At 39.5% G+C, this 12,700-nt stretch overlaps 5 protein-coding genes across 5 annotated transcripts in view; 4 read left to right on the top strand and 1 right to left on the bottom strand.

The window, feature by feature from the left end:
• The window catches only part of LOC109124479 (protease Do-like 2, chloroplastic), a 4,921-nt gene extending 4,447 nt beyond the window's left edge, over window positions 1-474 (bottom strand). Inside the window, exon 1 of the mRNA XM_010509528.2 lies at window positions 82-474. Coding sequence (XP_010507830.1) covers window positions 82-276 — 195 coding nt within the window. The 5' untranslated portion in view covers window positions 277-474. The remainder of the gene's footprint in view (window positions 1-81) is intronic.
• Window positions 692-3,303, top strand: LOC104784499. The gene is made up of 8 exons (XM_010509527.1): window positions 692-1,054; window positions 1,165-1,269; window positions 1,355-1,510; window positions 1,649-1,789; window positions 1,900-2,021; window positions 2,138-2,270; window positions 2,367-2,732; window positions 2,826-3,303. The coding sequence occupies exons 1-8, from the start codon at window positions 785-787 to the stop codon at window positions 3,015-3,017; spliced, it is 1,485 nt and encodes a 494-aa protein (XP_010507829.1). The 5' UTR covers window positions 692-784; the 3' UTR covers window positions 3,018-3,303.
• On the top strand, window positions 7,762-9,956 carry LOC104788717. The gene is made up of 7 exons (XM_019245152.1): window positions 7,762-8,040; window positions 8,391-8,546; window positions 8,650-8,790; window positions 8,877-8,886; window positions 8,938-9,026; window positions 9,123-9,488; window positions 9,568-9,956. Exons 1-7 carry the CDS (start codon window positions 7,762-7,764, stop codon window positions 9,772-9,774), a joined length of 1,248 nt encoding a protein of 415 aa, XP_019100697.1. The 3' UTR covers window positions 9,775-9,956.
• Window positions 10,045-10,881, top strand: LOC104788716. The gene is made up of 2 exons (XM_019245151.1): window positions 10,045-10,413; window positions 10,493-10,881. The coding sequence occupies exons 1-2, from the start codon at window positions 10,045-10,047 to the stop codon at window positions 10,697-10,699; spliced, it is 576 nt and encodes a 191-aa protein (XP_019100696.1). The 3' UTR covers window positions 10,700-10,881.
• LOC104784498 lies at window positions 11,580-12,438 on the top strand. Its single transcript, XM_010509526.2, has one exon. The coding sequence runs from the start codon at window positions 11,770-11,772 to the stop codon at window positions 12,271-12,273; it is 504 nt and encodes a 167-aa protein (XP_010507828.1). The 5' UTR covers window positions 11,580-11,769; the 3' UTR covers window positions 12,274-12,438.

Raw genomic sequence — 12,700 nt, 5'->3', positions numbered from 1 at the left:
CCCCCCACAAGACAAAAAAAAATTAGGCATATTTTATCATAATAATAATAATAAAAAGAAAATAGAAAAAGGCTTTGTTACCTCAGCAGGGTTGCTTAATAAAGGAGGAGATGAATCAGACCTCGAGGATTTCCTCTTAAGATGATGCTTGGATGCTCGTGGAGACTGCGACGCGGAAACGAAGCAGCACGGTGAAGACAAGGATGAAGAAGATTGAAGTTTCACGGAGGCATTCAGGAAGGAGAAGCAGCTATTTGCTAATGAGACGGCCATCATATAGGGAGGCCCGCCGGCCGGCGACACTAGTCTCTGTCTCTGTCTCTGAGAGAGAGATAGGAGGAGTAAAGAGAGAAAGAGAGAGAGAAGCCTTTTTTTTTTTTATTGTTTATCAGATTTTTTCTTATCCTCTCATTCACTGCTGCTAGTACTGCGAGACTAGAGTCTCTGAGAGCGAGAGAGAGTCTTCTTCGATTGGCGCCCTGCTTCCCTTTGCTTGTTGTTTATTCTATTAAATGGACCGTGTACCCCTTTTTTTTTTTTCTTAGCTTTTAGTATTACTGGGCCTCTCTTTCTTACATGGACCTGCCCAATTCACTACCTTTGTGCGGGCTACCAAATACACTAAGGGTTTCTTGTATATATACCCCCCGCTTTACTTTTTTGAATCGTCGTTAGAAAAAAACACATCGAGGTTTTAAGGGAGGAGGAGGGCTTTCCACACCGGACCGGACCGGAGGGAGAATTAAGAGGGGAAAAAAAGCGAGAATCGTTAGAAGAAAACCTAATGGTTCAGATCGGATCTGAAACCTCTACCGATTACTGCGACATCCACGATGGATGGCAGGTAATGGTAACGAAGCGCTACTACAACCAAGGCTTGGTTAATTTTGTGGCCAGAAAGATTGATCCGAATGAAAGCCTAGCTAACAACAAAAACGCCTTCCGTGTACTCATGACGTTGGATGAGGAAACTGAAAAGCCGATTCTGTCTTTTTCCGAAGCCGCGGCAAAGATCGATCCCTCTCATCTTGCGGCTTTCCTCGTCCACGAGAAGGTAAGTGAATGCAGATTGGCTCCATCCATTTGTTTAACCGATCGATAGATATAACACACAAATCAATTTAATTTTCATTATTGTCGTTGGTTGGTTGTTTGTTAACACAGGACTTATGGAGATTTTACTTTTACCTTGAGAAAGCTTTTTCCCAAGTATCATTACCATGGGTGAAGATGTTAAAGGAATTGCCTTTGTCCAAGCTGCTGATCCATGTGAGCTTTTTTTTTTTTTTGAGATTTTCAAATATCAAATGTCTATTCTTGAAGCTGATGATTCTCTTAACTAATGGATGAACAGCTTTCATTATGTCATATTCCTATATCTGTCTACGACACATTAGCCGATTGGATCAAGCAGCCTAAAATTTATGAACACTTGAATTTTGTTACTTGGGCGCTTGATCGCATTCTCACCGATTGGGAATCAGCACAACAAGGACTCGATTCTAAAGCTGTAAAACGCATTCACTTTTTTTCCCTTTCGCATATTTTGCCATCTATGTGTGATCTGATTGAATGCGTTTATTCAGTTAGTTACCTTTGTTTCTCTAACTCCATTTATTGTGTTGCTTGTCCATTGTTTTATGATTAGGTGGCCAAATTTGTTGAATTAGCCTTGCTATTGCGCTGTAGTAATCCTAATATTGTTACTACTGTTTTGCGGATGCTGAGGGTGAGACCTAGGTATCAAGGCCAGGACACGCTTCCGGTTCTAGTTTGGATGCTGGCTCAGGTTTCTCTCTTTTTTTCCCCGGCCCTCCTTATGTGAACTAGGACCAACAGTGTCCTTATTTGTGCTTTGTTTTTTTTTTAAGTTTTTGAACTGTAAATTATTGGTGACAGGCCACCCACGGTGATTTCTCTGCTGGCTTGTATTCATGGGCTCATGTCTTGTTACCACTAGTCGGCAGTTACAAGCGCCGCCGCCCTCGCTCTATTGATCTCATCCTGCAATTTGTTGAGATGTGAGTCCAACTACTTACTTATTCTTCTCGTGATACATCTCCTCTCTCTGCTGTATATTTATTTTATTATGTTATGTACAAGAACCATCTGATCTTGTTTCTTAATTTTAAATCAGCATTTTGTCAAATACAGAGGCTCAGACCATACTTGTAAATCGAGCTGTTTGGGAGGAAGAGCGGCTGATTCCACCTTCTTCATTTGAGACCTTGCTGCGGCTTACATTCCCTGCTTCATCTGCTAGAGTAAAGGTAAGCAAGCACTAGCTAGTATTGGAATTTTTATATATCAAAGGAGGACCAATACTGATCACAAGCATGCATGGTCTCTGTATATTTTGTGCACAGTCAACAAAGAGGTTTGAGGCAATTTATCCCTTGTTGAAAGAAGTAGCCCTTGCACCAGAGACTGCAACAGGAGGAAAGGCAGTGGAACAGATATTCACATTTTCTTTGAAATTAGCTGGAGAAGGTGTTGTTGTTACAGGAAATCCTGGTCTAGCCAAGGAAGCTGCAGCAATCGCTATCCGGTCTGTGACAGAACACGTTGATTGCTTTAACCACTGGGATATTCTCTATGAGGATTATTTAGAAGCTAGCGTTGCTCTTCTTAGAAAGCTTGCAGACGAATGGAAGGATCATTCCCCTAAATTATTATCATCACCAGGTGATACTCTCGCTGTCAATCGAGCTATGAGTAGCTTCAGGCTTCAGGTATCACCTCTCTTTACTCTTCTTAGCCTACTATATACCTCCACTCAGTTGTATTTTCATCTCTGGACCTGACCTGCGATGCCACGTTTGTAGAATGAAAAAGGCATCACTGAAGGAGGAGCCAATTGTTCACTTTACAACGAAGCTGACAAGTCGTGCAAACTGATCTTGGGGAGACTCTCCCGTGAAAGTGGCCGCTTCAATATAGCACCCATTACCGCTGTGGTTCTAGCTGCTGCAGGAAGCGTTGCAGGAGCCGCACTAGCTCTATATGCTTACCACTAGCATAAATGGGGCCGGGTTTCGTATATTATAGCCACAAAGTTTGGGATCTAGCTAGGGCTGGTCCAAGCAAACTTATAAATATTAACTTGGGATCTAGGGCTGGTCCAAGCTAACTTGTAAATATTGTTAATATATGAATAGTCAGGTCAAAGGAAAAACTTGGGAGAGTTCATCGCAGCCACAGTGCCATAAAAGATTATCCTTTTTGACTTGGGGCGGTGATAGCTACTACAGTATTCCGATCAATTAATTTGATTACTGTTCGGATTTATTAAAATTAGACTCACGCCCGCCTAATGTGAATCAAAACATTGTTTGTTATCATACTTACTAAATTTAAATTTAAAAAATCTTTGAAAGAATTATTCATGTTGGCACATTAAAATATGAGCACCAAAAAAAAAAAAAAAAAATCTAATTAAACACATGGGTAATGTTGTCAAAGCTCTATACAGAAAATCTGTAAGGTGAAGAGCTAAAAGTAAAATTTTTAATTTTAGTAAAGTTTTTGTGATTGGTAAAATTTTAAAACTGTACTTAAAGATGTCAAACGAGTATATCCGCGCCCAAACGGACTGACCGTGATGGTCCCATCTTTTCAGTGATCCGTCGCGGACAGGTCTGCCACGGACGGCAGGCGACGTAACAATGCTCATGTCCGCTCCGCTTAGTTTTGCGGACTAACAGGCATGCCTGTGGGCATCTTCTTCTTCTCCTTTGCAAAAACCATAAATATCCCATGAACACAAGTCTTTGAAGTTGAATTAAAGAAGACAATAACTTGAAACAAAGAATCTAAAGCTTATACATGTCTGGTTGTGTATACAAGCTATGGGTGCTGGCATTTCTCACACGCCTTTTTGATCTGCAACGAGACGAATCATCCATCAACATCACAAGCCATGGATTAAGAAAAAAAACGTGTGAAAGATTTGTTATCTTATTACAAACCTTTGCTAGCTCTGCACCAAACAGAAATATTCCTAATATATTTTTTACTACCATACATTAAACCAACTATTATATTTCTTTGTATTTACACTTTTGCATAGTTTTTTTAATTACTAAAACATTTCAAATAAAAATAGTGTATAACCAACTATGGAGAGAACCTCGGCTCCGCTCTCCTCCCTTATGGAGATAAACGTCCAACCTCCTCCACCATGATAAAAACCTTAGCTCCACCTTCCTCCTTTAGGGAGATAACCTTGCGTCCAACCTCCAGCACCATAGAGAGAACCTCGGCTCTGCCCTCCTCATGTGTGGAGAGAACATGTTCACGTCTTTTAGCTATCTCAAAATGGCTTGCTCCGACAACCAATGATACTAAAGACCTTTTTCTAACATCACAAATTCTTTTAATAGTAACTAATATTAAATTTTCTAATGTATTCGATGAAGTGTCTTTGACACACCATGATGTATCTTGTGTCTCTAGAACACCCCGACTGCTATATTGCTTAGTGAGCCCCATGTCCACGGGCCCACCTTCCTTAGTGGTCCCCGGCCCATATTTCTTAGTGGGCCTCATGTCTGCTCTTGGCTCACCCATATCCGACGGCCGGTTTGTTACGTCTGAGAGGCTTTAAATACTTGTTTAGAGACCCTACAAATTACCATATGATATTTTCTTGTGTTTTGTTCTCACTCGCACAGTTCCGACAACCAGTTCTCGAAAGATCATCCTTACTGAAACTACTCCAGCTCAAGCACGCTTAACTCTGGAGTTCTCTCAGGATCATTAATCGAAAAGATAAATGCTCTTTGGTGGCATAGATGGCCAAATATATTCTTTCAAACATATCCGCAAACCAGGGTGTCACAGTCTCCGACCTCCTATGGATCTTTTTTTTGATAAGAATGTAAATATTCATTTCACAATGAAAGTTTGAGTTACACAATTAAGCATAACTTATTACATGGTCCCATGCCAAAAAAAGAATAAAAAACATGGAAGCATACCACATTCTTGCACCAAATCATCAAATTCAAACCATTAGCATAATGATAATGGTAGAAGACAGTTTGATGCAAGATAAAAACGAATCCCTAAAGAGAGCCTAGAAATCAAAACAACAATGAAAAATATGACAAAGATGCAAAGCGTTTGATCGAGTAGCAAGGAAGCAGTCCGTTCAATGGTAGCCCGAGACAAGCAAGTGACTGCGAAACCACCAAGCTTAATGAGGCAGGCAATGCTTACTCACTCTACTAAGTCCAACCTAAGCCCCCTTTGGAATCAGTAGCACAGAGCCTAGCAACTTCACATCCGCAAAAAGCCATACTAGCACCAGCATCTCACATGATCAAACACTGAAAACACTTTGAGATTTTTCGAAGCTTGAAACTAGGGACACACTAATCCGAAGAGGCTGGAACAAAGGCCGAAGATATTTGCGGCGAAGGAAGCAATTAACTTGAGCGCTAAGGCGAAAAACAGGTGTGACATGTTAAGGAGATGCATGGAGATACAGCTAGCTACCGCGACGCCGGGAAGCCTCAAACCCTTGATCAAGCAGAGCCAACAACTCCCTCCAAAACGAAACTCACAAGTTACCTGCAGAAGCAAAACAAGTCTCGGAAAGTACCAGTCATCATCATCAATCAACACCTTTGGCTTGGGAGATGAGCTGAGGAATGAAGTCGAATGTGACTTGAAGAAGTTAGAGAAGCCGGCCCTATAAGACAAGCCACAACAAATGATAGACATAGCTAGCCCAAAACCCTCAGTGAAGACAGAAGCAGAAGATCGAAACATCCGGAGGTTGATTCCAAAGCACTAACAACCTGGCCTAATGCATCAAACACTCGACAGAGGCAAAGCGAGCCAGGGAAACCAACGACTACTAACACGGGGCGGGAGAAAAGACACAGAGGGTGAAGACAAGTGGTAGCCGCAGAGGGAAAGAAAGCCGAAGCATCCCTGCGCCTGACGGAGAAACAGAGCACCGTCGGACCACCACTGTAGAAGAGCCACCGCACGCCAACAGGAAGGAGAGGTGAGCTGATAGAAAACCCCACCCCCACCAAACCACTCGCTAGAGAAGAAAACCAACCGCCGCTTGAGCAGCTACGCGACAGCCACGAAGCGCAAGACCATCGCCAAAATAGCACCGTGAGGAGCCTCACAACATCAGATTTGTCGTCTTCAAAACAAACCGGAGGATGCGCGAGAGAACCGAGGAGGTGAAGTCGCCGAAGTCAAAAGTTAAATTTCAGGTAAGCCGACGCCTTTTCTTCTACAGATGGAGCCTCCGATGAGCCAAACCACAAAGCTCCGGTGTCAGACTCGTCAAATCGCCTACCGGAAAGAGCCTAACCGCATATCGGAGAAACCGGGGGCCCTCTCGCGGTCACGGCGAGGAGCGCCGATGACCGGAGAGGCGAGACGCACAGCAGATCTAGGGTTCAAGCGGTGGAGGTTTTGGGAGAAAAAATCGCACGCGCGTATACCACACGCGCTCGATTTTGGGGGTAATTATCTTCCGTCGATAAAATACCTCCTATGGATCTATTAACAACAATTTATGCTTTATAATCTATCTATCTATGTTTGTTGTAAGCTTGTGTTTGATTAGCATATTTTGTTTAACCATTAGGTTGATGAACTTCCACTCCTTATCTCCTTTTGGGATTGAATGAATGATAACACTTATGTTTGCACAAAAAGGGTATATGACCAACCAATCAAGGTTGAGAAATTAGAAGAAAATTAAGTTGACATAAATATAGAAATGATAGAAAATTATAAGCACAATAACATACGAATCCCTAATAATTCAAAAGTGAAAAGATAAACTAAATTAAAAATAGAAAAAATACTATAATACATTTTAAAATACAGTATAAGAAAAAGAGACACATATATTAATCTTTTTTTTGGGTCAACATATTAATCTTACCGTTCCATTAAAAAAGTTTTACCAATAGAACAAAGTTCAAAGTAATATTTTTAAGTAAATTATTTTGTTAGATGAAAAATATGAGATGATCTATGTTTAATTGTTTATATAAAAGTGAGTATTTACAAAATTTAGAATTAAAAATTAACTTTATATTTTCCTTAATCTCATTTCTATTTTTTTTGTAGAATTAATAACTTAAAATTTAAAATAAGTAAATAATATTATAATTTTGAATTTATGATATATATATATATATAATCTCCTCATAATTATTAAAAAATTAATTTTTCTAATTTTTTTATAATTCTCTTTTTACATTATTAATATTGTTTGAAATAAAATATTTTGTTTACAAAAATAATATTTTGTTTAATATTGTTTAAAACAAAATTTTGTTAATAGCTAACTTTTAAATTGCTTATATTTTAGCAAAGCATGGTTGTACACATAATAATTTCTACTTTGAACAATTTATTCCTCCAATATGGCTAACAAACTATTTATGTAATGACTTTTATAATTCATTAATATAAATCATTTTTGCTGAAAAAAAAAAAAAAAAAGCTAACTTTTAAAATCCAAGGATAGATCGGGTATCATTTTTTTTTTTTTAGGTTTTAGTATTACTGGGCCTCTCTATCTTACGTGGACCTGCCCAATTCACTAGCTTTGGGCTACCAAATACACTAGGGTTTCTTGTATATATAATAGGTAGATTACCCCCGCTTTACTTTTTTTTTGAATCGTCGTTAGAAAGAGAACTCAATTGGTTTTAAGGGAGGAGGAGGAGGGCTTTCGGCTATCCACACCGGACCTACCTCAATCGTTAGAAACCCCTAATGGTTCAGATCGGATCTGAAACCTCTACCGATTACTGCGACATCGAAGATGGATGGCAGATAAAGGTCTCGAAGCACTATCACAACCGTGATTTTAGGGCCTATGGCGGCGTTTTCAGCAAGATTGTTCCGAATGAAAGCCTAGCTAACAAAAACGTCTTCCGTGTACTGATGGTGGATGAGGAAACTGAAAAGCCGATTTTGTCTTTATCCGAAGCCGCGGCAAAGATCGATCCCTCTCATCTTGCGGCTTTCCTCGCCGCAAAGACGGAGAAGAAGGTAAGTGAATGCAGATTGGCTCTCGATCCCATTTGTTTAATCGATATCGATAACACTAACAACACAAATCAAATTTTTTTTTTTTTTAATATTTTCGTTGGTTGGTTGGTTGGTTGGTTGGTTGTTAACACAGGGTGCTCCCAATCGTTACTTATGGGCATTTTACTATTATCTTAAGAGGGCTTTTTCCCAAGTATCATTACCATATGGGTCAAGTTGTTAAAGACATTGCCTTTGTCCATGCTGATCAATGACCATGTGAGCCCCCCCTTTTTCTCTGTGAGATTTTCAAAGTCTCTAGCTTAATTAGAAGAAGCTGATGATTCTCTTAACTAATGGATGATGAACAGGTTTCATTATGTCTTATTCCTGTATCTGTCTACGACACATCAGTCCATTGGATCAAGAATCTTCTAAATGATTCAACCTTGAATTTCGTTGATTGGGCGCTTGATGGTATTCTCACCGATTGGGAATCAGAACAACAAGGACTCGAGTCTAACGCTGTAAAACCGCATTCACTTTTTTCGCGATTGTGTATTCAGTTTGTTACCTTTTGTTTCTCTCTAACTACTCCCATTGTGTTGCTTGTCCTTGTTTTACGATTAGGTGCCCACATTTGTTGGATTAGCCTTGGTATTGCGTAGTAGTAAGCCTGATGTTTTTACTACTGTTTTGCGGGAGCTGAGGTGGACACCTATGTATCAAGGCCAGGACAAGCTTCCGGTTCTAGTTTTGATACTGGCTCAGGTTTCTCTCTTTTTTTCCCCGGCCCTCCTTATGTGAACTAGGACCAAGAGTGTCCAAATTTGTGCTTTGTTTTTTTTTTCTTTTAGTTTTTGAACTGTAAAATTAATGGTGACAGGCCACCCACGGTGATTTCTCTGTAAAATCGAGCTGTTTGGGAGGAAGATCGGCTGATTCCACCTTCTTCATTTGAGACCTTGCTGCGGCTTACATTCCCTGCTTCATCCGCTAGAGTAAAGGTAAGCAAGCACTAGCTAGTATTCGAATTTTTATATATCAAAGGAGGACCAATACTGATCACAAGCATGCATGGTCTCTGTATATTTTGTGCACAGTCAACAAAGAGGTTTGAGGCAGTTTATCCCTTGTTGAAAGAAGTAGCCTTTGCACCAGAGAGTGCAACAGGAGGAAAGGCAGTGGAACAGATATTCACATTTTCTTTGAAATTAGCTGGAGAAGGTGTTGTTGTTACAGGAAATCCTGGTCTAGCCAAAGAAGCTGCAGCAATCGCTATCCGGTCTGTGACAGAACACGTTGATTGCTTTAACCACTGGGATATTCTCTATAAGGAGCATCTAGAAGCTAGCGTTGCTCTTCTTAGAAAGCTTGCAGACGAATGGAAGGATCATGCCCCTAAAGTATTATCATCACCAGGTGATACTCTCACTGTCAATCGAGCTATGAGTAGCTTCAGGCTTAAGGTATCGCATCTCTTTACTCTTGTTAGCTATATATATTTATTTTCATCTCTGGACCTGACCAGCGATGCGACGTTTGTAGAATGAAAAAGGCATCACAGAAGGAGGAGCCAATTGTTCACTTTACAAGGAAGCCGACGAGTCGTGCAAACTGATCTTGGGGAGACTCTCCCGTGAAAGTGGCTGCCTCAAAATAGCACCCATTACTGCTGTGGTTCTAGGAGCTGCATTTGCCGCTGCAGGAGGCGTTGCAGGAGCCGCTCTTGCTCTATGCTTACCACTAGCATAATGGGCGGCCACAAAATAACGCCCATTTCTTTTTAATTGTATATTTTTTAAAATTAACCTAGGCTAACTTGTTCATACATATGTAGTAGGTCAATTCGTTAGGTGTTTCATTTTGAATGATTATGTTTATTTGCGTGACGTGATTACTAATTGATTAATTGTATATTTCTTGCAAAAGATAGAGATGAACATTTTAAAAAATTCAATGAAGTACTTTTTTTCTTTTCATCTGACCTTAATTTAATTTGTCTCTCTGGCCCTGCTATTGATGATGATTACACAGAAAAGAGTTACACACACCCCAAAAAGTCAACAAAAAAATAAATCAAGATTTTGGAATTTTGTTTGCCACATTTCTGGTTTTGTTATCCNATTTTCTTTGAAATTAGCTGGAGAAGGTGTTGTTGTTACAGGAAATCCTGGTCTAGCCAAAGAAGCTGCAGCAATCGCTATCCGGTCTGTGACAGAACACGTTGATTGCTTTAACCACTGGGATATTCTCTATAAGGAGCATCTAGAAGCTAGCGTTGCTCTTCTTAGAAAGCTTGCAGACGAATGGAAGGATCATGCCCCTAAAGTATTATCATCACCAGGTGATACTCTCACTGTCAATCGAGCTATGAGTAGCTTCAGGCTTAAGGTATCGCATCTCTTTACTCTTGTTAGCTATATATATTTATTTTCATCTCTGGACCTGACCAGCGATGCGACGTTTGTAGAATGAAAAAGGCATCACAGAAGGAGGAGCCAATTGTTCACTTTACAAGGAAGCCGACGAGTCGTGCAAACTGATCTTGGGGAGACTCTCCCGTGAAAGTGGCTGCCTCAAAATAGCACCCATTACTGCTGTGGTTCTAGGAGCTGCATTTGCCGCTGCAGGAGGCGTTGCAGGAGCCGCTCTTGCTCTATGCTTACCACTAGCATAATGGGCGGCCACAAAATAACGCCCATTTCTTTTTAATTGTATATTTTTTAAAATTAACCTAGGCTAACTTGTTCATACATATGTAGTAGGTCAATTCGTTAGGTGTTTCATTTTGAATGATTATGTTTATTTGCGTGACGTGATTACTAATTGATTAATTGTATATTTCTTGCAAAAGATAGAGATGAACATTTTAAAAAATTCAATGAAGTACTTTTTTTCTTTTCATCTGACCTTAATTTAATTTGTCTCTCTGGCCCTGCTATTGATGATGATTACACAGAAAAGAGTTACACACACCCCAAAAAGTCAACAAAAAAATAAATCAAGATTTTGGAATTTTGTTTGCCACATTTCTGGTTTTGTTATCCACTCGCGTCGTTGCCCATCAAAATTAAACCCTAATTTCTATACGAAAGGGACACGGTAGGCACCAAAATCACGACCATTGATCAATGAATGAATGAATGATCATTTGCTTAAAAATCTAATTAGAGTAACAACAGGCTAAAACAACACGGGAGTATCGCGTATGATGTTGGTAATAGATAAAAAAAAATATGTATAGTAGATGAAATGATTTGGGTTCATGAATCTCAATCTCAATGTTGAGTGAGAGAACTTGAATGAATTAGCCTGACAAGTGACAAACCAAAAAAAAAAAAAACTCTAGTAATAGATTTTTTTGACACATGGACTTTGTGTCTCAGTTTTGTTTGGTCTTTCTAGAAGACTTGTTGAAACCGGTGGAAAAAAAAAGAAAAATGCATAATAACGCTCGCTCGACTTTTCTTTATATATCACACTATTTTTATTTTTGGTGAAAGAAGGCACGTTGTTGTAGAGTTTAAATGTATTTTTTTTTTCTTTTTAATTTTATACACCGCCCTTCTAGAAACCCAACCCCACAGACAGAGTGACTCGCACGTCATTTGCTTACAAACTCCAGTCTTCTGCAGCCAATGAATCACGGATTACAAATTTACAAAAGTGCTCCTCCTCCTAAATATACAAACAACAACAACAAAAAAAAATAAAAATAAAGCATTTCTATATTTGTCGTCAATAACAATGGCCACTTTTGTTTACATATATATATTATGTTTCTTGACGGAATTCTCTGTTTATAGGACAAATAAAGAAGAAGAGAACAGAAGGACGACCAACAACAAGAAAAGAAAGATGAATTATAATATCACAACCAAAAACGTTTTAGATGTGTCAGCGTTCTTGCTCTTAGAAGCATCCGCAGATTCCGAAGCTGGCCACGACGGCGTTGACGATGATAAATGCGTTAAGGATATAGATGATGATGATGATGATGAGTCTTGTAGTGCCAGTTGTTCGTGCGAGACGTCTTGTGTAACGTGGACGAGTCACACACCAAATCGTCGGTTAGAAGATACGGTGAAGAAAGAGAGAGATGCCGCAGAGGAAGAAGAAGAAGACGACGGAGAAGGAGAGGTGAATAGCTACATAAGATCATGTGGAAGAAGCCAAGGCGAAAATCTGGCCGTGGTGATCAGTGAGATGGATCAAAGTCGAATGTTCTGGGAAGCTTGTCTCGCATCTTGATCTGTCTTTTTATTTTTATTTTGTCTCAGCATGCAACAACATTAACAGAGAAAGCAAGATCATCTAGATTAATTAGCGTGTTCTTGTCTGGGTTTCTTTTCTTTTTTTTAGCTTCGTCCCTTTAATTAATTTATGCACATCTATATATAAATTGTTGTTGTTGTATCGACTACCCCTGTTAACATATAATTAATTAGTCCATACTAGATGTGCACCCCCGGCCCTCTCTTTATTTTTCTTGCAATAATAATGTATAATATAGACTCCAAACAACAATAATATACATCGATCGTCAACTGTGAAAACGGAAGTGCAGCGCAGCCATCGATTGAACCACGAGACAAGGCATGACGTGAAATCTCTTTTTGATTTGTCAAGAACATAAGAAGTGGTCTCATAAGGAATTGGTGGGAGATTCTGAAAAAGT

The sequence above is a fragment of the Camelina sativa genome, chromosome 5, assembly GCF_000633955.1.
Source record: "Camelina sativa cultivar DH55 chromosome 5, Cs, whole genome shotgun sequence".
NCBI lineage: Eukaryota > Viridiplantae > Streptophyta > Magnoliopsida > Brassicales > Brassicaceae > Camelina > Camelina sativa.
Note: the sequence above shows the minus strand (reverse complement) of the source record. Positions and strands in the feature narration are given on the sequence as shown.